Source organism: Gasterosteus aculeatus, chromosome 9, assembly GCF_964276395.1.
Source record: "Gasterosteus aculeatus chromosome 9, fGasAcu3.hap1.1, whole genome shotgun sequence".
Classification (NCBI taxonomy): domain Eukaryota; kingdom Metazoa; phylum Chordata; class Actinopteri; order Perciformes; family Gasterosteidae; genus Gasterosteus; species Gasterosteus aculeatus.
The window spans coordinates 2,925,945-2,951,208 of record NC_135696.1 but is presented as its reverse complement, the minus strand read 5'-3'; the positions used below and the strand labels follow the sequence as shown (position 1 = coordinate 2,951,208).

General features: G+C 41.1%; 1 protein-coding gene across 1 annotated transcript in view; it reads right to left on the bottom strand.

The window, feature by feature from the left end:
* Window positions 1-9,267: 9,267 nt before the first annotated feature.
* The window catches only part of sorcs3a (sortilin related VPS10 domain containing receptor 3a), a 159,342-nt gene continuing 143,345 nt past the window's right edge, over window positions 9,268-25,264 (bottom strand). The window contains exons 20-27 of the mRNA XM_040186967.2: window positions 24,464-24,597; window positions 23,819-23,942; window positions 23,208-23,320; window positions 15,732-15,863; window positions 15,547-15,646; window positions 14,341-14,446; window positions 13,420-13,580; window positions 9,268-12,305 (exon numbers count right to left, since the gene is read on the bottom strand). Of these exons, the coding sequence (XP_040042901.2) occupies window positions 12,247-12,305; window positions 13,420-13,580; window positions 14,341-14,446; window positions 15,547-15,646; window positions 15,732-15,863; window positions 23,208-23,320; window positions 23,819-23,942; window positions 24,464-24,597 (929 nt within the window). The 3' untranslated portion in view covers window positions 9,268-12,246. The remainder of the gene's footprint in view (window positions 12,306-13,419; window positions 13,581-14,340; window positions 14,447-15,546; window positions 15,647-15,731; window positions 15,864-23,207; window positions 23,321-23,818; window positions 23,943-24,463; window positions 24,598-25,264) is intronic.

The following is a 25,264-nucleotide window of genomic DNA, read 5'->3' as shown; positions in this document are numbered from 1 at the left end:
TATTCATGCCCAAACAAAGATGCATAGGAGAGAGCCACAGTGTCTCTGATTGTTAACTGAGAAGAGCTGGAAAACGTGGGACGTATTCGGCGGAGGTGGCCATCAAGCTCCTAGATTAAGACAAAGAAGTTTCTGTGATTACATTCCGTGGCTCCCCAGGCCTCGGACCCTCGTTGGGAAGCTCCTTAACATATTGAATCAAAGGTGATTCTCATGTGTCGGGTATACAGATCTGTGTTACTCTGAATTGTTGAAACAGAAGCTAGAACGTGCCACTGCAATCCATGTAAAACTGTTCCAACGTGTTTCCCTCGCAAGAATAGTTTGTGTTACAAACACTGGCTACTGCGAGAACCTTTTTTAAAGAACAGGTAGCTAACCAATAAATATTTAAATCCCCCACAAAAAACACTCAGTTTTCATCACTGGATTTATCTGACATTTCACAAATTGAGTGTAAGAACGACATACCCGCACTAGGCGGCTTGTTGCAGAAACTCACAAGTATAGGTTTAGTTTGTTGCCGATGATGATAATAATCATAATTATACATCATAATTATACATTTAATTTATATACCGCTTTTCCAAATGCTCAGTCACTTTACATGAAACATTTAAAAATATCCTAAAAGCTAAATAAACAATTAGCAACCACACACAGAATACACAGTCCTACATTAAAAGCAAGTATGTGGATGTTGTTCGGTTGCATCATATACGGCTTAATGACCCAACAGACTCTTGAGGTTGGTGCTTTTCTCACTGTCGTTGTAGCAGGATGTGTTATCAGTCTGTCATGCCGGCAATTCCATCTTTCTTACGTGCTGCCCGGATGGCTGCCATGAGATTCCTCGTCTTCTGGTGGACAGCCTCCATAGGCGTCGTTGATAAAAAATGTTTGTTCCTTTTAGGTGTCTAGCATTCTGAAGAGCAGCTACTTTGTCCTTGTATTGAAGGAACCTGACGACTACCGGCCTTCTACACCTGGCCTTCCCGTTCGATGTGCAAGCTCCAGCTCCAACTCATGGTTGCGCCCAAGCCATAGATTTTCCGATAGTAATTGCCGTACCTTATCTTGCGCCTCAGCCCATCCTTCATTTTCGGTTTCTACCATCCAATCAATAACCAGGTTATTTCCCATAAACTGGCCATCTAAATAGTCAGTTTTCTTGTCGATGGCCTGGATGTTTCAAGTCATCCATTTCCTTTTGGGTGGATTGAATGCTCATTTTAAGATCTTGCAAGTCCTTTAACATATTGTCCACAGGATTGTTCGTAGAATCCATTATCATTTAAACAAAACATTTGAAGCTCTTCTCTTGTTGTCGAAGAATCTTTGTGAAAACCTCCTTTTGTTGTCGTAGGAGTACCTGAGTTATAGTGACCATATCACATATATCAAGATAAATGTGACTTTTCACGGTTTGTATGGGTGTGTAGTAGAAGCAGGAGATGTTCTAAGAAATCCTCTGCTGAACCTTCTTGGTGGTGGAGCTGATGTTGAGTTACCACTTGAGGCACTAGTTATGTTGCAGCTCAGGAAGCGGAAGAACTCAATTTGTCATGTCAAGCTCGAATAAGACCCAAACGCAGACTGGATTGGTGGGGAGAAGAAAGAATAGTTTATTCACAAAGATCCTAAAATAACGAATGACACCAGTAGTCCGAGACGTTCTGGTTTCTGAGGCTAGGTGGGGAGAGAGTCCAGCAGGGTGGACGACTGTAGTCTCAGGCGAAGTCCTAGCACGTAACGATCGGGCAGGGACTGGCTCTCCGGACGGCTCTTAAATACCCCCCTGATCGGGAACTGGAGCCAGGTGCGTAATTGGCAGCAGCTGAGCGTCCTCAAGGTCCACGGCCCGTTGTCATGACTCCTGGAAAAACATCAACAGACTGCCGCGCACACCAACAACTTGATCACGGCGTGGCTGTCGTGACAGAATTGAAGAGGGAATCGCATATTTCTTTTTCTTTTTTTTTAATGGAGGAGAGACGGGATGATTGGGCGAAGGCGGAGCTTAACTACTTAACAGGATCCTGCTGTAGGTTCTCGAGGAATCCAGTCACTACTGAATGAAATGGAGGACCATGTATAAACCCATTGGCTCTGTATGCGAACCGCAGGGGTTCCAGGAGTGGGTTGGTGAGGTGTGGGACAGAACAAAGCCTTCAAAACACTTTTTGAGCACAGAGGTCCGGTGACGGGCCTGTAGTCCTTAAGTCCTGGGCTCCTCTGTTTTTAGGGAAGGTGAGGATGGTGGAGGCTTTGAAGAAGGCTGGTACATGGTATTTCTCCAGCAAGGTGTTGAAGATGTCTGTGAGAACCGGAGACAGCTAGTCCGCACAATGCTTCAGGGATTGAGGTGAACGTGAAAACCCAATTGACGTCTCTCTCCAAAATAGTCGGCAATGGGTGAGGGGTTGGGGATGGCAGATGGGGGGGAACTTAAGGCTCTGGGGAACATGAATGGGAACAATTTCCGGGGGACAGATATGGCGTGGAGTACAAGATAGAGCTTTGGTTTAATGGTGGTGTTGGGAGAAGGGTCAGAGGTTCACGAAAATGAACCTCTGGGAACCATGGATATCCTCATTTTATTGTACCTGTGATATATAATATTCTCCAATTAAATAGACCAGAAAAAGAGTTCAAAGATTGCATAACTTGTACAAAGTCTCCATTCAAGCAGAAGAGCAGTTTCATCTGCTCCCAAGACCTTTTTTGGTAATTAATTCAACTGCCCGCTAAGCTCCTGGGAGAAACGTTTTGTTCTGAGTCAGAGTAAAGATCAAGCTTAATTGACCTTTAAATTGATATTTGCAGCAGATTGCAGCATTGGTAATTGATGAACTCTAACCTTGCTGTTTGCTGGCAATTTTGCTTGCCATAAATAACCAAAACTATAAAACTGGCATCTACTTGTTTTATATATTTGTTTGTTTCTCATTCTACACGTTCAGCTGTGGGTGTCTCAGTGTTTTAGTGAAACAATCATCATAGACAATGTAGTTCATGATGAAGTGTTAATCTAAGTTTCTGTTCACAATGAAGCATCACAATCTGGTTTGATGCCGCCTGATGAGTTTTCTGTATAAGTCATCAGAGACTTCAGAGGTGAAATATTAAATGCAGCTCAAAAAGAGAAAAAATATTTTCATTTGGCAATCAAATCACAGCATTCATCCGTTAAGCAAGGCACAAGGCATCAAGGACAAGCATTCCTCAGGGAGAGAAGGAATACGCCAGGTTGCCTTTTTTATATGCAATTACAGAAGTTTCATTAGAGCTTTTTTGTCTTTCATCATTATTCTTTTGTGTAATTCTGAAGCACATAGCATCTGCACTCTTCTCACAGTGTTTGCTATTCATTTAAATAATTTCCAACAAAAAGAAAATAAACAGCAACAGAATTTAAAAATTAATTGAAAATCTCAATTAGTGAGCTGAAAGAAATGTTTGCACCATAGGATTACATGGAAGATCTATGCACAGATCCGATGAGACTGGAGTGACGCGAATCTGCGAAAATGTTGCTCTGATGAAACTCTCTGGGGTGTTCTTGTGTCTCTCTACATTCAGAAATAAGTAGAATTTGGTTTTGAATATAGTTGACCTGTGTGTCACATATTCCTATACAGAGTCTGTAAGGGTTGTCAGCCTCATTTCAGCCTACTTTTACTGAAAGGTTATTGGGGAATAAATGAACCTCAATGGGCGACTTGCTGTGTTTATCACCTGCAACCAACTAAACTGGATTACAGTGCATTTAGCTTTAATTATCAGCTTTTGCTACACTGTCTCGTACAAATACTGTAAATAAAACAAAATAAATACAAAGCTAATCCATAAACATTCTGATAAAATAAAATATTTCAATAGAAATGGCTTGTGTGCCTCGAAGCAACAAGATGGAAGCATGAAATGCAAAGAGCTGAAAGATCTGCATACACAAGTGACACAATAGCTTCAGACAGTCTCCATATGGGCCTTTGGAGCCGGTAAAATTGAAAATGAAGGCACAGATGCTGTCGCAATACATCGGGGATCACAACTCAACAAAGACTCTTAAAACTGGCAGTATGTGGCAATAGGACTCTGACTAGGGTTGTTGAGGAGAAGCGGCTTCTGACAGCTCAACTTTGTGTATCTGTGGAGTGTGAATGGAAGCCAAATCATCAGGTTTCACATGCCAGTCAAAAAAGATGACTGATTCGCTGGCTAAAGCAATACAGTAAAGAGTTTTTCGCTTGCAGACAGATAATCTCCTCCATGAAGTACTTTTTCATTAAATATGAAATATTTGAAAAGCCTTCTTAAAAGTAATCAAGCTTAGCCCCAGCATCCTGTATACTTATCTTTTAATAGGTTATTTTAATGGATAGTGATAATCCTAATATCTAAATTATTATCAAGATAGAGCAATCATATTGATGATCCACCCTTAGCATCTGATTTATCTGCCTAACTCATCTTTGCAACCTTGCACAACCCTCTAATTGGCCTCTGTGACCTTCTATTCACAGCAGCGTCTCCTTCTCTGAGGCTGCACCCGTTAGATTGAACTAACTACCACAAGACAGGTTGTTTCGTCCTAAGCTTACTGATATTCACCACCCTGTAGCTACAGTGTTGTAAGCTTGGTCTCGCATTGATACATTTACTTTAGCTCTTAAAATAATAAACTATGAGGCAGGGACCCACATAACACACTGTTTTACCCATCGTGAATGCGGGGTCAGTTGTTGTTGAATCTTTGGTGGTTAAAGTATGTTCAAGGAACATTTAACTGTTCATGAAACTCATGACTGATTACTCGATATGACTTTCACATGTAAACAAGATCATCAGAGAGAAGATCAGATAATTTGTCATGAGTTGGGAGTGACGATGTGTTGGCCACCACTTTCACAGGCATCACATGTTTACGGCAGGGTGGTGTGCGTTAGTGAAGTGGGCACACTATTTGTGTTTAGTTGCCCTTGTTTCCTGCATCGCTTCGAATGCGTTTCTCGCTGACTGACACACACAACACAAACGGTTTATTGCCGGTTGGTCAGAAGAGAAAGTACTGGATGGGCCGGCTGTCCTTTAGTCAGCCACTCTCAACAAAGCTGTGAGCTGTAGACACAGTGAGCATCACCGTTGAGGCTTTCAAACATATTTCTGCTCAATACAGACAGAATTGTCTGGCTCTCTGGCTCTGAATTCATCACAGCCCTAGACTCAAAAATGCTGGCCTCACATACAGCTCCGACTTGGGGCAGGTTAGGAATATCAATGATTTCAATCCGCGAGTATAAAAAATGTGCATGGAGATCGGTTTAGTTATTTTCTTTGTTTAAATTGTGAGAATGAGATGATTACTTAAATTCTTTAATACATAGAGAGAATGTTATAATTTGTGGGGCTGAGTATCATTGCTCATATGTTGTCCGTATGGTAAGTGCTGCAGAGGGAAGCAAAGGTTCCTCTCTGTGAAGTTAGTTAATTGGGTGTGAAAGCTGTTTATTATGATGACGTTACAGAGGTCAAAGGTGGCCCTGCAGTGTGCCTTGCTGGCTTAGTGGGGCTCTTGAATAAGCAAAGAGCTTTTGATCTCACTAAGTGCCTTTGTGTACGTAATGTGCTCTTCTCCAAATAGGATTTTGGGATGTAATAAATTGATTATTATCACAGAAATTCAATATGCATCACCCCCCTTTTGCTCTGAAATCAGACCTGTGCCAGAAAACGCATGTATACGCTTGGTCATGTGAGGATTTATATGTAACCCTCTGTTTGCCCGCTTGTCCCCTGTCAGTTTGTTATTGTCTTGCCATGTGCTTGTGTGTTGTTTCTGTGTCCCCAGTAGTGTCTTTTGAGTCCCGGTGGCGCAGCTGTGTCTCATCTTCCATCATCGAAGGTAGGTGAAGGGTGGCCCAGGACCCAGGTTAAGGAGCACGGCCTATAAAAGGAGGGGGTAGCTCACCTGGGCATTTCATCCTGGTGATTCACGCACCTGAGAGCAGCTTTGGTTGGGGGACTGATTTATTAAGCTCTTCTTCATTCTACCTGTCTAAAAGCAGCATTTTAATACTGAATATTGTTTAGTTATTCACGATAAACTAATACATTTTCTATCAGTCTTGCTTGGCGAGGGACAATCGGTCCAGAGACTGTGAACAAGCTCCGACAGCTACTGTATATGTACTCCTCGTTCTGCTGTGTTGGAAGGAGTGACACAGTGATTCACCCTGTGAGAGCTCACTTCTCTACACTCCTGCCGTCCACTGTCAAGCCTCGGGTCTCACCTGGTCGAAGAAGTTCTCCAGCTCGTTCCTCAGAAGTCGCTTGGGTTCGTGTCGCACACCAGCGAGTCAGGAATTAAAAAGAAATGCTAAAACTAGCATTATGCCTACTTAGTTAATGTGTTAATCAGGGCCTCCTGCGCAGGGAGGAAGTTTGCTTTCCTTTAAATATTAATGTGTACATTTATAGTCTCTCCTGAAACTGACTTCCGTTCTAATGCACCTTAACAAATCAAACCACAGAGAAACTAACATTGTCAGCGGAAACCGACTTTGACCCGGCTGCTGAAGACTCCCTTAGTGAATAAAGACAAATGGCTTTTGTTCGTGGACTAGATTGTTTATAGGCTATTTTTTTTTAACTTTGACTACAACATTTTCAAGACGTTTTAAAGGTTTGGCTCCTACTGCCCAGCAAGCAATTTAAGCGATATGCTCACAGGGTTTAGGGGTTTGGGTGTTGAGGGGGGGTTTCCATCAGCCAATCGTCACTCCATTGTCATTTTACCCTTTTTCCATTTTGGCTATGGGAAGCTGTTGGCCTTTTCCGCATGGTGTTTGTCGGATGATTGTCGAAGTGGTTGAACCATTCGAACTAGAACCGGATGGCAAGAATCCAGATTTGGCCTCCTGTTGTTTTTCTGCCGTGAGGTCTTCATAAAAGCCTCTTCCAGAGAGTTTTCAGTAGTGTTTCAAGTGAATATTATATGGATTTATTTCTTTACCAGTAAGATATAAACAGATTGTTACACATCAGAAAGCTCACAGGGGTTCCCCTATATCCTGACACATAAAGTGCCAAACATTCTGATCACTTTCACTCACTTTGCTTTTTGCATGTAGGATTTTTCAGCAGGAGCCATAAAATCTAATAGCCAAAAAGATTTTACTTCTCAGGTGTAAGACCATCACTCTGGGAATAATAAGTCCATTCAAAAGTTGCTGTAACTGCTGCCATTGCCTAAACGGTGAAAGCCTGACCATGACACACGCATAGTTTAATTATTGTAATATTCAGCAAAGAGCTGACGGCTGTGTTGCTTAAATTGAGATTTTACGTTCCTCCTTTTTCCAATGATAAGGAATTACAGTCATCTCCTGTCTGCTGAGAGCATTTGACCAATGCTCAACAACACCTGACCCCAACCCTTAGTGAAGTGATTGGCCCATGGATTATTTACATTCATTTTACATTTACAAGTCAGGAAACAGCACACAATATATGATTTTGCATGAACTAATGCCTGCTTAATTGTTTTTTTGATTACCTGGGACATAAACAGGATATTGACTTATTATCTATGATATGAGTAATGTTTATTGTGACTTCACTTTTTTTTGGTCACCTCTAGCTTATGAGGAAATTCTAGTTTGCTAAATATTTTACACATTTACATCACCAGATGTAAGCACTAAATAATTATAGTAATCCTAAAATGAGCTATTTATTTAAATATTTTCCTGACAAAATAATTAATAAATCATCACTGAATTATGCATAGAAATACTTAATATGGGTGACCCAAAAGCAGTTTGTTTGGGTGGAGACCATGTGGGCACGAATGCCCTGAAAAGAGTGCCTTAATTGAGCATGTCAATAATTCAATTGACTTACCAATTAATATTAAATCATGTTTTTCCTCCTGAACTGTCAGCATTGCTAGTGACTGCCAGTCCTTTTATAAAATATTTATATCAAAATGATACATGTCACAAAAGCTTTTCCACTGAAATTGGTTCGCTGTTTAACATCATGTATGCAGGACAGGATTTGTTAGCTTGTTAAAGCTGGCACGTTTAATATCATGTATGATCGAACTGTGCATCCAGAAAGGCACAATGTCAACTGGTTAATGCAGGGTAAAACAACTTTATCAGAGTATTGGCAAAAGTGGCCCGTTATCTTTATAAAGAACTTTAAAAAATGGAAAGGTTGGTAAATACTAATATTGTCAAAGTTAACACGTTAATCTCTGAAATTATTGTGGCTGCGAATAATAATAAAAACTTTTAATGCACTCAGCGCGACTTTGTTTATCAATCAGAAGGCGTGTTAGTGGCAAACGGACCACTTCATGCACTGCTATGCTAAACTAGCGGCTAGGCTAAGCTACTAGTATGGTTGCCACCAGAATGGCGGGGGCAGCTCGGGGGGGGGTGCTCAGGAGCTGCCCCCGCCATTCTTTCAAACCGACACTCTGTCTCGGAGTCCCGCCCCTCTGGCTCTGAATGGTTTATTTCAGGTTCACGGCCAATCAAACCAACGATGGCAGCGAGTATTACCCAAAACGGGGCCAAATAGGATGCCGCATTGACGACAACTCATAAAATACGGGACAAACTCCGTCCCATATTGATTTAAAACGGGATGCGTTATTTTAAGAGACTGGTGGCAACCCTAGTTGCTAGGCTACTAACGTCTACCCTGCAGAGGACTACCACTGTGTCAAAAGACTGCGGTTTGAAAACGTCCTGGGAGATGTAGGTAGATTGTCGTCACTTCAATTGTGTAAATGGAAGTGGAATTGTGTCTCCAAAATGATCTTATAGTAGTAAAAAAAAAATACAATTAAACTTCTACAATACACAATTTCTAAAGTGATTACTCATAATTTTTTTAATGTAATGTTTATAGGAAAAACTAATTATTTATTGTGATTCATTTCAAATGAGATTAATTAACTAATTAATTAATTAATTTTCTATCGACAGCCATGGTGCATACACATAATCATTCTTATCATTGTCTGAAGGGTTGGTGTGTGTTATGTGAGAGCTGGGAGGAATAACGGCACAGCGTTTTGGTTGCTGCAGTTGGAGCCGCTCTGGCAGAGCCAGTGGTTCTCTTACCGCTCAGTGAGCTTCTGTTGATTGGCATCGGGGCTTTCAGTCGGCTTTCATGCGAGCAGTGTCATATTCAGCGGGCGTCACCTTCTTTGCACCCTTCAGATATTTCATGACCCAGAGAACAAACGTGTTGATGTACAAAAATACATTTATTTGAAACAATTTCAAAGGGACAGTTTCCTTACCGTAGAAATATTGAAATAAAGTTGAAACCGAATATTACTGATGATTCATGCATTGTAGATTTTTGTGCAATGAAGAACATTACTATGCCTTCTGAATTATGACCAAAGCAATAATCTCTTTCAATTAAGGATCCTCCCAATAATCTGGTTCTTATTTGAGATACCAGTCCGAAATTTCAATGATGAAAAAGGGTGATTGAATCGACAATGAGGAAATTGTCTTTAACTGGGAACAGTTTCAATAGTTCTGACCAGATATGAAGTATAACATTTTTAATAACTATTCTCCACTTTCTTTTCAGACCTTTTACAAAGTTCAAAATTCTTACCCTGCTACAGCTGCAAGAAGCATTAAGGCCTATAAACCAGTGTAGTCCTCGTACATTCTTTACAATGTCAAAGGGTCAAAAAAATGAGAAAAAACAACAATGAAAGTATGATTTGAGTTGCACTAAGCACACACGTTTGAAAGTTCTTTTACTGTTTCTCCAAACACTTTTCTCATGACATGAGTGGAAAACCACAAACATTTTTAAAACAATCTTTCTTCACTGAATATTCTGTCTGCAGTAATAAGGCTTGGCTCGGCTGTTCGGTTTCAGATGTGAACCCTTTGTTTGAGGTAATGCGTGTGTGATGTGACACCCTAAAGGGCATCATCTGCTCAGCTGTTCAGCTTCTCTGGTCATCATCATGCTAGATACTTTGAGGCCACTCAGCTTTTGTAGTCCTGCAGAACACAGCCCTGATGGATAGTTGTATGCTGGAACAATACTCCCTCATTTCAAACTAAACGCAATGCTCCGTTTGTGCACTTTTTGGAAAATTCACAAAAGGATTGGACGGCTTTTAAAGCCACTAAATCTTGTAATTCTCAAAGCACCTGCCGGGGGTGAAATGCTTCCCTAACTGTGCTGCCAAGCAAACAGCGTCTATTTGCTCCTTTTCATATTTGCACATTTTGAAACAAAGTTACATGCAGACTTTTGGCATAAAATGTGCCCGTTTCTAGTCAAATGAGCCTCATGGCCGAAAAAGTCAGATAGGAGCTCGGAGTCATTGCAGTTACACATTATGGACAGCACTATGAACAGTCAATCACTAGCAAGCGTTATCCGCCCTCAAACATTGTCCCATTCCGTATAGATTGATAATGAAAATGATGAAATGAAAAGGTAAATATAAACCGGCGTAAAGCCAATGCCTAACCTGTGACGGGGGACAGTCTGAGCCAGGAGGAATGAATCCACACGCGTTAATTATTATGGAATAATTACGTTCTCTTATTTCAAGAGTTTTCTGAGAAATTTGAGACAAGCTTCAAGTTTGTTCAATTCATGCACCGACCTAATTATGTGGGAGAGTTCTGTGATTAAAACTAAATGATTAAAGCTCTGCTATGTCATTTTCATAACTTGATATAAATAATGAAAAGTATGGTACTGTGCCTCGGGCATAGATGCACAAAACATCTCTTCATTATCGCTGCTATGGGATCGTTGAAGGTAAAAAAACCCCCTCAAAATTAGAAAATTGTTCTTCATATTTTCACCATTTCATCCACCATCGGCACATCAATACTTCGTCACAACAATTAATGAAATCATTCGCAAAAAAATCAGGCTGATTCCACTGAGCTGAAAAAATGTTAAAGGCTTTTGTTTTTCTGTAATAACTTAACGGCAATCTTAGTGACTCGGACCTCGAGTTGGGACAGATAGCGATGTCAGCCCCAATCCTCTGCGTGTATTTTTTGAGATGGTCAAATGAATACATATGTTACAATGATCATATTTAGAGACAATATTGAAGTTTGATTTTCCACTTAGCGTAAATGCTGACCAGACCACTTAAGCCATGAAATAGAAAACACTCCCCAAGCTGCACGAAGCGGACACCCTTCACCTCAAAGGACTGGTGAGGAATGCTGCGCGCATGGGTTCATTGCAAGTTACTGGTACATTGTTGACAAAATAATGAAATATTCTATAGTCAGTATAACATGGGCAATGTTAAAATATTCCTACCCTGCTGGAATTCCATGTAATGAATTTTAAAAGCAGTATGTATAGCCTTCATGCCTGTAGTCCTAAACAACAAAAGAGATTTCTACCATGGTATTGGAATGAATGTCATGGTTCTCGCATAACTGGTGAATTTGATCACTGGTAAACAATTCAGAATAAATATTTATAATAACTCATACAGGCGTATCTCAGTTATGTTTTATACACAGTTTAACATGAAACCCCTTTCCTACAAGATACACGTTGCGCAACAGTAAATGAGGAAAATGAGAGCAATACGGAAGTCCAGGCAAAGTCGATCTGGCTTTTCTGATGAATGATTAGAAAATAACTATTTACAACACTTGCTTATCTACAACACAGAAAGTGTGTCCTCAAGAAGAACATGCACAAGTCAAGGACCTTAGCAAAAACAAAGCTGATTTTTGACTTACACTTTTCCAAAAAAACAAACCATTAACCATTCTCAGAACCTCTGTCGTCGCCATAGTCCTCAGGAAGTAATAATATATACATTTAACAGAGTGAGTCCAGAGAGAACAGAACAAGACTCCAACACTACAGTCTTGATTTAGACAGAAATGATTTCCAAAGCAAACTCCATAGGGAATGTACACAACCTTCATGATAAAAGATATTTCAGTCTGCAAAGGAATCTCGTTATGTAACTTACATCCACACGACTGATTACATTGTTTGCTAGTAATTACAATGATCTCATTGAGTAACTTGACATTTGCTGCATGGATGCTGTTGAATGAGGCATCCGTGCAAGTCTGTATAAATGAGGTCCCTTAGAAAACTATTAACATCAGCTGTGTTGAGAATTACAAAACAGAAAAAGAGAACCCGACACTTTAATACTTTGCTCTTTACATAATCTGCTGCTGTACGCCTTTACACACTAGTACAGTTTGGTATCTCCCTTGTGCTCTCGCAGGCAGTTCCAACTCCTCCTGAGCGGACACGGATGGAACCAAAGGAGAAAAACAAGCAAAGAAAAAACAGTTAGTTCTGTGTTGGCACTTTGAATCCAGTAACATAAATATGTTTTTTGACAATGAGAGCTCATTTAATTCCTAAATGTTCTTTTATCAAAGTGTATGCAGCTGTGGAAAAGCATCTAAGTATGAAAGTGGACCATTTCGAAAGCTTTTACGAACCAGGGGGTGCGATGGATGAATGACTCATATATGCTGAACATTTGCCTTAGCACACATCTCGGGCTTTTATTGTGAAAGGTAAAAAAAAAAAAAAGAGGTCTACCCTGCATTTGCCAAAAATTAAGGGAGTAATGAAATTAAAGGGACATTTCTTTAAATGATTGTAAAATGTGTTACTGCAGGATTTCATAACTGACTACTGGTACAACAACTATGATTAGAGCTTGTATGCAAAAACAGAACAACGTGGATTTAGCTGAATGTAAATATTAACCGGAAATAAAACAAAATACTAATCATCTAGGTGTTTTTAACACCTGTTCCAATTATTCATTATTATTCAAATGAAATCAGAGCCGTCTCTGAGTTGAGTGAGGAACTGCACCTGCCAGATGATCTGTGCCGGCGGCCAAGGTGGACGCGCCGTGCTTCATAAGGTCAGTCCGGAGCCTCTGGCCAACCTACTTGGATTTATTTATTATCTTCTTTCTTTACTGAAGTATTCCTTTTCAATAAGTCATACCCAGATCAATTAATCATGTAATTAAGCTCTCTGTGCTAGTCTGGTTTATTGATTCCCAAGGCTGCGTGCTTAAAGATATTGGTTTTATTTATTATTTATTGTTGGAATCTATCCTTCACTACGTTAACACCCAACCTGGACTTTATCTTTTCTCCTCTCCCTTAAGTTAAAAATGCAAATTGATGAGGTGAATTTACACACGTTTTCTTCCTGTTCTAACTTTAACTCTAAAAGCGTCTTCAATGTCAAAAGAAACAAATGAACTGCATCAGACCGAAAAAATATATGTTCAAGTAAGAGTTCTTACAACTTAAAGTTATGTCAGCGTATAAACGTTGGGATTCCACAGATGATTTCAGCTGAATGCGATAGCTTCTAACTTACGTTTGACCCTGGCATCCAGTTCTTTCTCCGTGAGCTCTTTGGATGTGGAGAACTCACTCAGTGTGATTTTAGGCGTGATGTCGCCTTGGCCCACCGAGCCAATCATCTCCTGCTCTTTCTCCTGGTTCACCTCAGCATATATATTTATCCAAGGTATTTTTCTATGGATTTAAAAAGAAGAGATTACAAAATGAGCCACGAGACATTATTCTAATCCATCTAGTGGCTACAAAATACACAGATCTATTTTTCAAGGCATTACTTTCACATCTCAAACTAAGTACGTTTGAGATGACAAACCTGTTTAAAACTTGCATTTCTAAACAAACCTCAAAGACAGCAGTGCCTCAGGCTTTCTCACTTTCAAAGTTAATCTATACGCAAATTACAGGACAATTCGTATCTTTCCCCATCCGCATTTGTAACACTTAATATACATCTTTATTTAGTCACTATCTATTTTATTTCCAATTACTATTCATTTTGGTTATTAATTGCTCTGTTTTGTCAACTGTGAGATTTCTTGAAAAATGCATGCTCTTTAGACTAATGGGAAAAAATTCATATCTATAATTAATGACAGCTTTTCCATTTCCCTGCAACTCTCCAAGAGAATCATTTTGAGTATGAATAATTTATTCAGCAAATAACAGCCTTGGCACAGCAACTGCATATTAAACGACGGTGGTGGTTTTCCCCACATTTTAGCGCTGATTGCTGTGTGTAGCCTCATGCATTGGAATCCTGCTAGGAGTCTGTCTACAGCATAGAGGGAACTTGTCAAATCAAAGATACAGACACGCCTGATTGATTGGTCCAAACTGTGCTCATCTGGTATCATCAATAATGGACGGCATGGTAATAGATATAAACACCAGCGATCTAAGTGCATCAGGTGGAACTCGTCACACAGGTGGGTACCTCTTGAATTTGTAGATGAGGAACACAGCGAGGCCCAGGAACACCACTGAGAGGAGCATCAGCATGGCCGAGCTGCTGTGTCTGGGGTTAGAATCCACCAACGGTGCTGAGAGAGCGGACAAAGGCCACAAACCATTCTGCTGTCAGTACACATGCTTCATTGTTGCAGTCTCTCTTTTTGTGCGTTTTTAACCTGCAGGAGAATAATCTCAAATGTTCGTATGTTGTGGAAGCTTTAAATGTTTCCATTGCTGGACAAAGACGCGGACAGCATCAAGTGATTCTCATAATTTAGATAATGAAGCACATCCACCTTTACTTGCTATTACAATGTTTCAGGCTTCGGAGGGGAATCTCACAACATTCTCCTGTGATTCCGTGTTAGCCCTTCGGCTCAGAGACATCGGTGCGTATGCTGCTGACCTTTCTCAAGCAGCTTGAAGGCTTTTTAGACCTTTTCTTGAGAGGTGAAATATAAAGAGGGATCCAGCTGGGTACACCTCCAATGCCATTAGAGTGCAGCCCACCACAGAATGTCACAGAGCAGCACATGCCACACAGTTAATACGCAGCACTTTGAGCTGCAGACAACTGCTGGCTGTGTGCCTCCAAAGCGACTCAGCAATGATAGAATGGAAGTATATCTGCCCAGAAGTTGTCGAGGACTACCAATAACAATAAAATAGTAGAGCTGTCCAGACCAGCCACGCTTTTTACAATGAATTTGCCTCCATGAATCCAGCACTGGTTTGATAGTTACAACAGCATTTTATAGTTTTTTTGCATGTCGACCGACCTTCCCGTTCTCCCCTTAATTTGTACAGTGTTCTTTCTCAAGGACTAAATAATCCACATAATTATACACCGTGTAACACCCATGTTGTGCTTCGATGGTGATTCAAGAAACAGAACAGATGTTCAGCTTTTAATGGCAGTCGTAAAAGATCGTCCCATGGAGCTGAAATCAAACCCCCTCCCATTTACTCCCCTGTGTTTTTCTGCCTGGAAAGGAAGCAGTGACAGGAATTTCAAATGGTGGATCATAGACACTAATTGTCAAAACATGGTTTTTACAGTGCTATCATGTCAGTTTAAAATGAAGAACAGTAAAGAAAAGGCTTTATTGAAATTGTCTGTGCGAGTTTAATCATTACGGTTGATAACCTAATGGCAGTACTGAAAGCGCCGAGAGTAAATGTTCCTTACCCAGCGTTAACTGTGTGTTGTACACAATTACCCTGACACCGGGCTTGAGCTCGAACTCCACCAGATTCTGGTTCAGCGCGCTTACAATTATATCGGATACCTGTTAAACACAAACAAATGATGGTGTTTTACAGGCAAATAGCGATTTCATTTCTAATGTCAAATGTAATCATTGTGCCATATACCTGCTCAAGTCCCTCCTCACTCTTTTTCTTGCCCTGTGATTGGTTGTTGTGAGGTAACAGGAAGAGCTCGGCAGCGGTTGGAACTCCTGGGAACACGGCTACCAACAGCTGATCCTCTGGGAAGTCAGACACCTGTGACGAGGCAGATAAAAAGGACCTTTAGTGGTGATCAATACAAATAGTTCCATCAATTCAAAATGTTTAATGGCTTTGTTCTTATAAGAACAGTGAGGAGTCACCAAAAGCAGCGCCTCTCCTAGGGGAACGTCCACCCACAATACTACCAGAATCTCAAAGTTGCTTTGGAAATGTGTTGGAGAGAGATGAGTATTGTGTGATTGCAGCGGCGAAGTCGACTGTGTGAACTTGCTCTTAAGTTTCTTTTCATCTGGTGTGTGGTTCGGTTCGGCTACAGTTATTTTCTCCACCCCACTGTGTTCCAGTGGTATAAGGAAGAACTAGAGCGCGTTACTAGAGTGCTCGGGCAGTTGTGAGGCGCAATACTGCACAAACATTCCTTGTTGTAGCTGTGCGATCGAGACCACTTCAGGAGTCTGAAGATCAGGTGTAGAAGACAGGGAAGTCCAGCAGGGCGATTTTAGTCTTTGGATTTTCTAAATGAATAGTCTGCTCCTGAAGAAAGTGTGAGAGCTGCCGCATGACATGTAGACATGTAGCGCGGGCGTATTTTCCCAACTATCAATTTTGTGACTTTATTTTCTTGACTCATCAGAAGCAATGCATGCACAGTGCATCCTGGTACGTGTAAGCAGTATGCCTGACTGCAGCAGGAGAGAGCGGGTTTCTCGTCATGAAAGTACACAAGGGGAAATTGATTTCTTCACAGAACCACATTTACCTGGAAAGGTCCAGATGAGGTGGGCTGTAAAACCAAAACCAAGAGACACCCGGGTCTTTCATTGGGAAACTAGCAAGCAGCAGAAACACTGAGGCTGGTTTGTGAATGAGGACTATTATAAACAGTGATGAGTATATCCATAAACCAGACAACTGTATTCATTCATTCATTCATTTTATTCTGAGTTAATGTTTCTAGCTTTACAGCTTTTTTGCCTTATTATATTCTTTATATTGTGAATTTCCCCATTGTGGGACTAATAAAGGAATATCTTATCTTATATATATCAAATCTGAAATCACAGTTAAATGGCTTTTATGTTGACTGAGTTGATTGTAACGTTACTCTTTCGGTTTGTCATTCAACGGAATCAAACAGGTTTGCATGCCAGTGTTTTGCAGTGAACGTCTGTAGTCGGATCGTGACGGTAATTAATGTGGGCGGAGGAAAAAAACAATCCGGATACTTTGATACATCGCTTTTTCATATCAACACACAAACGGCAGGTATCAATTATTCTATTCAAATAAAATATAACCTATTTTAAAAGTGTAAATTAAATGTATTAGTAATGTGAAAGGTTTATTTATTACACAGTTTAATAGTGTGAACAAACGTTACTGCTGATGTCAGAGAGGTTTAAGTGGGCTTGGTTGTGAAGGGGTCTGTATGTGACAAAATCTTGAACTGTATTATTTGCTGTATGGGGCGCAAGTGGAGCTTTTGAAGGACTGTGGTGTTTTGATCTCGAGTGCGGGAGTGGGGCGGGCAAGACAGGCAGCTGAATTCTACCTGTATTGGAGTTTGTTGATGATTTTGGATGTACCATAGAGGATGCTGCTGCAGTAGACCAGTCAGGAAGTGATGAAGGCGTGGATAAGTGTGCCAGAAGAGGAGAGGGAGGGGTGTAAACGGGGCATTTTTGAGAGGAAAGATGGCGTTTTTATGATGTGCTTGAAGTGGCGTTCAAAAGAGAGGGTTTGATTGAAGATGACACAAAGGTAAATGGACTGTACTTGTATAGCGCTAGTCTTCCGACCATTCAATGCGCTTTAACACTTCATGTCAAATTCACCCATTCACACACTGATGACAGGAGCTACCATACACAGTGCTACCTGGCCATCAGTATCCGACATTTGCATCCTGCGGGTTAGCAGGGACTGGGATTGAACTGCCAATCCTCTGATTTCAGGAACATCGGTTGCAGAAGTGTGTTAAAGAAACAGTGGTACCGTCAATGCAGAGGGAGAGGTTGTGGTCGGATTTGTGGAGTGATTTGGGGCTGACTATGGGGATTTGGGATTTGTATCTATATTTTGAGAGGGTATTGGCGATGGTGGAGTACGTAGTGGGTGTGATGTATTTAGTGTAGATTTAGAGCTCTGTGTCGTCGGCGTAGCATTAGAAATGCAAACCATGGTGGCGTTTTATGTTAGCAAGGGGGACCAAGCAGAGGATGAAGAGTAGGGGGCCGAGTACTGAACCTTGGCGGACACCTTTAGGGACTTGGGCTGTGTGAGATTTTAATTTATTGATGCTAATGAACTGTTCGCTGTCATAGAAGTATGACTTGACCAGGACTTCTGCCAGTAATATGCAAACACTACAACATGTTTGTTCTCAAACATGTTGAGAGCATTTTACTGGATGGTCTGCCATGAATTTTAGTACAGACATTCCAAAGGGATGAGGGTATAAAAATCCTAAAACAATACACTACTGTTTGATTTTGCCATTGTTTTATTGGGTAGTAGATGAGCTACGAAAACATTGTTTAGTTCAACCGTGTGTTGCTTGATGACAGTAAATCATCCTTAAACCCTTCAACAATCCACTGACTATTTCCAGCTGTTGTCAAAACGTTAGAACAGTTATGTGTCCCTGTCAGATCAAAACTATTGATAGAAAGATTGATAAACAGTTTACTTTAACTTGACACAACTTAAATATATTTCAAGCTACTCATGATACTCACATGGCCTTCAGGTTTATAACTGTTATCAATGGATGTTTTCTAGCTTGCTCTTAGTTTCTGGGGATGCCAAAACCTTATGAACATATGAAACCAAATAAATGTTGCTTCCAAAAAAGCAATTTTCTTGAGCTCTCAGCTCTTAACAAATGCATTAAAGCCAGGGAGTCAGAGGTAGGGCCGTGATCGCTCTTCATTTTAAAGGCTGTGATTTTCTAAACCATGGAGTGGGAATAGCCAAAGCATATCAATTATCAAGCACAGAAATCAGTATTTGAGAACCAAAGTGGGCATGACTTACAATGACAGAAGAGGCAATAGCCCCATTCACAAAATCAATACCGCTTGATCGTGTTTGTTCTCATTGCAAATCAGTCGTTGGAATAAAAAGCTGCTTTGGAGTGCTTTTTGTTGGAATCTCTGTAAATTAAATGAAACATTTTAGATGGGGATGACAAGCAGGCGAAGAGACAGTCACAGAGGTTAGTATATATAAGTATAAATCTAATATGGATATAACCTGTCAGATTTACCAGATGCATTTCTATGTGATATTTAGTGAGACTTTATCTGGAACATCAAGTGTTCATGTGCAAGAACAAAAACATCTTGAGCCACGCTGGCAGCTCTGTGAGCAGCTAGCTGACGCTGTGCTTGGCACACACACGTTTTTTTAAAGAATTGTGAGGTGAATAATTTCAATTATTATGTTAATTTGAATAATCCACAATATAATTGTTTATCAGTTCAAAAGGATGAAAGTATTGCATAACTGTGCCTGATTAATGATGCGTCTGTCAGATCAGGAATTATTCTTGTGCCGTTTGGGCCGGCAATAAGGATGCGATGGTTTGGTAGCTTGCATCAACCTTCAAGGACAGCTGTGGGTATATGAAAACTGTAAACTGCATGAGTTTGAAAAAGGACCGTTAAGGGAATATGAGAGGAAGGTGGCTCGAGATAGACAGGTTGGAATGAAAACCTCCATTACCAAATGGGCATTATGGACCAGCAGAGGCAGCTGCACCAAAACCAGTCCTGTCAAAGACTGCGAAGTCATGACTTGATAGATTCAGAAACGGGGCAACACAACCCGAACCTCAGTTAAATGGACCTTGACTTTGTTCAAACTCTCTTATCTTATTTCATCGTTGGAGAATTGTTTTAAAATGCATCAGTTGTTGACTGGCCTCTGTCTCAAGAGTTCTCAACCATAACAAAATAGGGAAAAAATAACCCTCCCTCGCATTTTCTGGAAAAAAACACATGGTTTTCAAACTGCGATGTTAAGGGATGAAAACAAAGTTACTTACAGTGCATCCGGAAAGTATTCACAGCGCTTCACTTTTTCCACATTTTGTTATGTTGCAGCCTTATTCCAAAATAGATTAAATTAATAATTTTCCTCAACATTATACACACAACAACCCATAATGACAAAGTGATTGTTTTTTGCAAATTTTTGCAAATCTGTTAAAAATAAAGAACGAAAACATAACATGTACATAAGTATTCACAGCCTTTGCCATGACACTCAAGATTTAGCTCAGGTGCATCCTGTTTCCACTGATCATCCTTGAGATGTTTCTACACCTTGATTGGAGTCCACCTGTGCTAAATTCAGTTGATTGGACATGATTGAGAAAGGCACACACCTGTCTATATAAGGTATCACAGTTGACAGGTGCATATCAGAGCATAAACCAAGCCATGAAGTCCAAGGAATTATCTGTAGACCTCCGAGACAGAATTGTATCGGGGCACAGATGTTGCGAAGGGTACAGAAAGATTTCTGCAGCATTGAAAGTCAATGAGCACAGTGGCCTCCATCATCCGGAAATGGAAGAAGTTTGGAACCACCAGGACTCTTCCTAGAGTTGGCCGCCCAGCCAGACTGAGTGATCGGGGGAGAAGGGCCTCAGTCAGGGAGGTGACCAGGAACCCGATGGTTACTCCAGCGTCGTTCTATGAAGAGGGGAGAACCTTCCAGAAGGACAACCATCTATGCAGCACTCCACAAATCAGGCCTGTTTGGTAGAGTGGCCAGACGGAAGCCACTCCTCACTAAATAAAAGCCCATGACAGCCTGGAGTTTGCAAAAAAGCACCCGAAGGACTCTGACCATGAGAAACAGAATTCTCTGGTCTGATGAAACAAATATTGAACTCTTTGGCCTGAATGCCAAGCGTCATGTCTGGAGGAAACCCAGGCACTGCTCATCACCTGGCCAATACCATCCCTACAGTGAAGCATGGTGGTGGCAGCATCACGCTATGGGGATGTTTTTCAGCGGGACGAACTGTGAGACTAGTCAGGAGGGAAAGATGAATGCAGCAATGTAGACATCCTCAATGAAAACATGCTCCAATGCACTTTGGACCTCAGACTGGGGTGACGGTCCATCTTCCAACCGGACAACGACCCGAAGCACACAGCCGAGATAACAAAGGAGTGGCTTCGGGAAAACTCTGTGAATGTCCTTGAGTGGCCCAGCCAGAGCCCTGACTTGAATCCGATTGAACATCTATGGAGAGATCTTAAAATGGCTGTGCACCGACGCTCCCCATCCAACCTGATGGAACTTGAGAGGTTCTGCAAAGAAGAATGGGAGAAACTGCCCAGAAATAGGTGTGCCACGCTTGTGGAATCATACCCAAGAAGACTTGAGGCTGTAATTGCTGCCAAAGGTGCTTCAACAATGTATTGAGCAAAGGCTGAGAATACTTAAGTACATGTTATATTTTCGTTCTTTATTTTTAACAGATTTGCAAAAAATAGTTTGCGCTTTGCCATTATGGGTTGTGTGTAGAATGTTGGGGAAAATAATGAATTTAATCCATTTTGGAATAAGACTGTACCATAACAAAATAGGGAAAAATTGAAGCGCTGTTAATACTTTCCGGATGCACTGTATCTGCCACTTTCCACACATAAAGCATTGACGTTTTCCCCCAGTTTCATTCAACACTTGGATGGTTATGTATAGTAGTCATAGTTCCTAAAAAGCCTTCTAATGTGTGCTGTTTGCATCCACAGCTCCTCCATCATATTCCAACTGAACCGCAATCTCAATTTCTTTGTGAAAACACATTTTCACCCAGATTACAGTTGTAGATTTACACATGATTAATATTGTAAATTAATACAAACTATTTGGCAATGAATGGTACAAACTTCAAGATGCCTTTTAAAGGTGATTGCCAATGCAGTTTAGTGGCATGGGGAAATCATTCTGTTGGGACAGGACAGCTTTCTAGCAGAAAATAGTGTTGATTTTGTCCCACAAAGTGTACTATGACCACATTTCAGTATAGGCCAGTTTAGTCCACTACTACGTACCACTGTAAGACTCCCCCTCCCACCACCAGCCACAGAGTATAATATTACGCAATAAAGGATGGGGGAGTAGCACACAGTCTGCGATCATGCCTGGATAGGAGTGGATCTCTTTGTGGTCAACACGAACAGAAGGAAAATAACTAAGTGCATTTGAACAAATGAACATTTTTTAAATTTTTGTGAAACTATCCTTCAACTATTTTACTATGATGCACAACATGAGCAAAATTGAGCATGGGATGAAATGGGATAAGTAGGTTTTAACAAACCGATTTTAAATTCATAATGAGCACTATTAGAGTTGCCAGAACTGCTATTCTTTGTTCATAAAGCAACAGAATAATGTTTTCAACACTATACGCCCAAAAAATAGACGTAGAGCCTTTTTGATCCAAAGACAGGCAGTAATCCAGCTCATGTGCCAGCATTGCATAAAGTTCACATATACGTTCTAGCAGAAATGAAAACACTAAAGTAACAGACTTCAGTACCTTGAGGATGTTTCTGTCACTACAATAAAGAACTAGGTAACTCTATAAAACTTTAAAAGTTAAATTGAACCCGTTCTAGCCTGCTCTTAACTGATGTCCGGAGTTGAGTTTCTATGAATAATAACCAAAAGCTGTTAATATCAAAATAGATTCAAACCCATTTTGCAGAAACCTTTTGCTCTCAAAAGGAAAAACTCAATTGGTTTCCGTCACATTGCCTTTCAATGGCTTCACAGTCGAGGAAAAGTCACTGAGCTCAGAAGCCTGGACCTGAGTCTAGGATGTCCACGTCATTCATGAGGTCCTCTTCAACCATTCAAACTTTCCTCTAAAAGCGCCAACCTGCAGTAAGATGGCCACAGGACACAACCAAATGCAGTCCGCTATTCATGAGTAGCGAAAGGGAACTGAGAAGCACTTGACGAAGACAGGGACGCTGCCCACACACACAGAGGACGTGGTGACGGGTGTCGCCACTCATAGGGTCCTACCAGGCCTCCTGTGCTTCTGATCACTTCATTTGTGACTTCTAAAATGAAAGGAATTAGCGTTCATAAAGCCATCCTGGGTGAGAAGTGAAAGAAGGGCGTCTTCACACCTGTCTGATGATGAATCACAGGCTGACCCAAGGTCGTTCTTTTTCTGCACCACCGAGTATTGGGCAGAAAAGGATATAGGAGCATAGGAAGTAATGAGAAATAGTGGGGTGAGAAAGACAATAGAGGATAAAAAGGGAGAAAGGAAAGCAGCTGAAGACAGACAGAAGGACGGACAGGAGAGAAGGGGAGACATAGAAAATGAAAACCACTCACTTGGAGCAAAGCCCTCTTAATTACTCTCCCCACATCCTGTCTCCACTCGGGTATGTCGGGGTTGAACTCATCCAGATTAGGGGAGAAAGATAAAAGTAGAGATTTGAAGAATCCTGCCGAGGAGAGTCAGGGGAGAATCAGCCATTAATTCACTCGGCTCCACAGGCATTATTCTCGGGGAGCTGTGCCAACTGTCATTTTGCTCAAGTAGAGTTTCAGGTAGTTAAAACTTGATGAAAAGCGGGGGGGTTACAATATCCTCCGCACTCCCCTTTGGCTAAATGTACCAGATGCACTTCCAAATGATTAGAAAATGTCAGTTTAATGCTGGCCCATCCACATGTAATAAATCAGTGCATTCATCGGATACTTGCTGTCGGATTACTTTCAAATGAAGACATATTCTTCTCCGAGGTTCTAACAATAATGTGATGTAATTTACTCAAGAAGGACCTTGATATGACGGTACAAGTAATGGATGGATGAATGAATACATTGATGTGTACTACAATATTTAACTGCTTTCCAAAGGCCTGCGTGTTTTGAACATAAAAACTAAAACAGCATGTTTACAGTAGTAAGCTCCAAGACACAAGAATAGAAATACTGACCTCTGACTGCTATGGTCTTGGTGTCTTGTCGTAAGCTGTTGGCTGCAGCCACTTGGACGGTGACGGTGTGCATCCCGTCGTTTGGGAAGGTGTGTGAGATGCTGGCGTCTAACGTTATCACGGGCTGCAGGGACACGATGAAGGTACATCGTTCAAGCTTAGGGAGGATGCTTTATTCACCAGACACTTTTCTTTAGCTTTCCACAACCAGGGCGGTGTCCCAGTCTGCTTCTTGTTTCCTTATGTGCAGTCGATTCATCAGTGGTGTGACTTCTAGATTTTGAAAAGCTGAATTTTTTGAAGAGCAGTAGGAGGTTTGGTAGAATTGTTGTGTGTGTGTGTGTTAAAACACCTTACCAACCAAGTGTTTATGTGGCCATATTATTATATTATTCGCAACATGCTGTGTTTGGTCCCAGCCGTGGGGGCCTTTGTGGCGTATCATACCTCTCTCCCTGTCCTTCCCTAATTCCTACATTGGGACTTGACTTGACGACTTGGAATGACTTGATAATAATAATAATGAACAAGTCAACTTCTAAAATACTTAAATATCAAATACACAGATAAATGCCAGCATGCAGTAGCGTGCAATACAAACATTAGACTGAAGTATATCTCAACGAGTTTTGTCCTGGATGTTACCTCAGTATTGTTGTCGAGCCACCAGAAGTAAGTGACAGTACGTGAGTGGCTGGGTAATGCCACTGCTGTGATGTTCACCTCCTTGTTCTTTATGACCACGAAGGGAGCGATGAGCCGGACATGCTCCACTGGACCTGGGAAAGAAACCCATAGAAGAGCCGACGTTATGCATGACCGCTTCTAATGAGGCACAATTAAGAGCAGACTTTTCCTTCAAAAAAGACAATTGGCCAGATCACACATTTTGTTTGAAACTTGCATTTCGGGTTGTTGCTTACAGTCCAAAGATCTGCACCTTAAGGGAAGTGAGCAGCCATTTAAAAGTTTGACAATGTTCTCTGCGTGTTAGCTCTGTCATAACGGATAAGTGTGGTTCATTTGACTTTGCCTGGTGCATTCTGGGATAGGATCTACCCTCCACACCTTGAACTAAATGGGTAAGTGAGGAAAGGTCTAATGGACTGCACCTCTACAATTGGCCTCTCATTCATCCACACGCACACTCACACACGGAGCAACTTATGCTTCAATGTCTGACCCAACAGTACAAAAATGTAGACAGAAAAAACTGAGCTATAATCAGGTTGAACTACTTATTCACTCGGGGGACGGGGGGGGGGGTATTTTCCAATGCCTCTAACATCATTGCCATTTGACACGGAGCCCGAAGAAACTTGTATTTAACACTTTTATGGTTGTGCATTGACTTTAAACAACCTGTTTTCCCAAGTCAATCGCAGTGTTAAGTGTTGTTATTCTAAGCCGACGTCAATGATTACAAAATCAAACACACATGCCCAC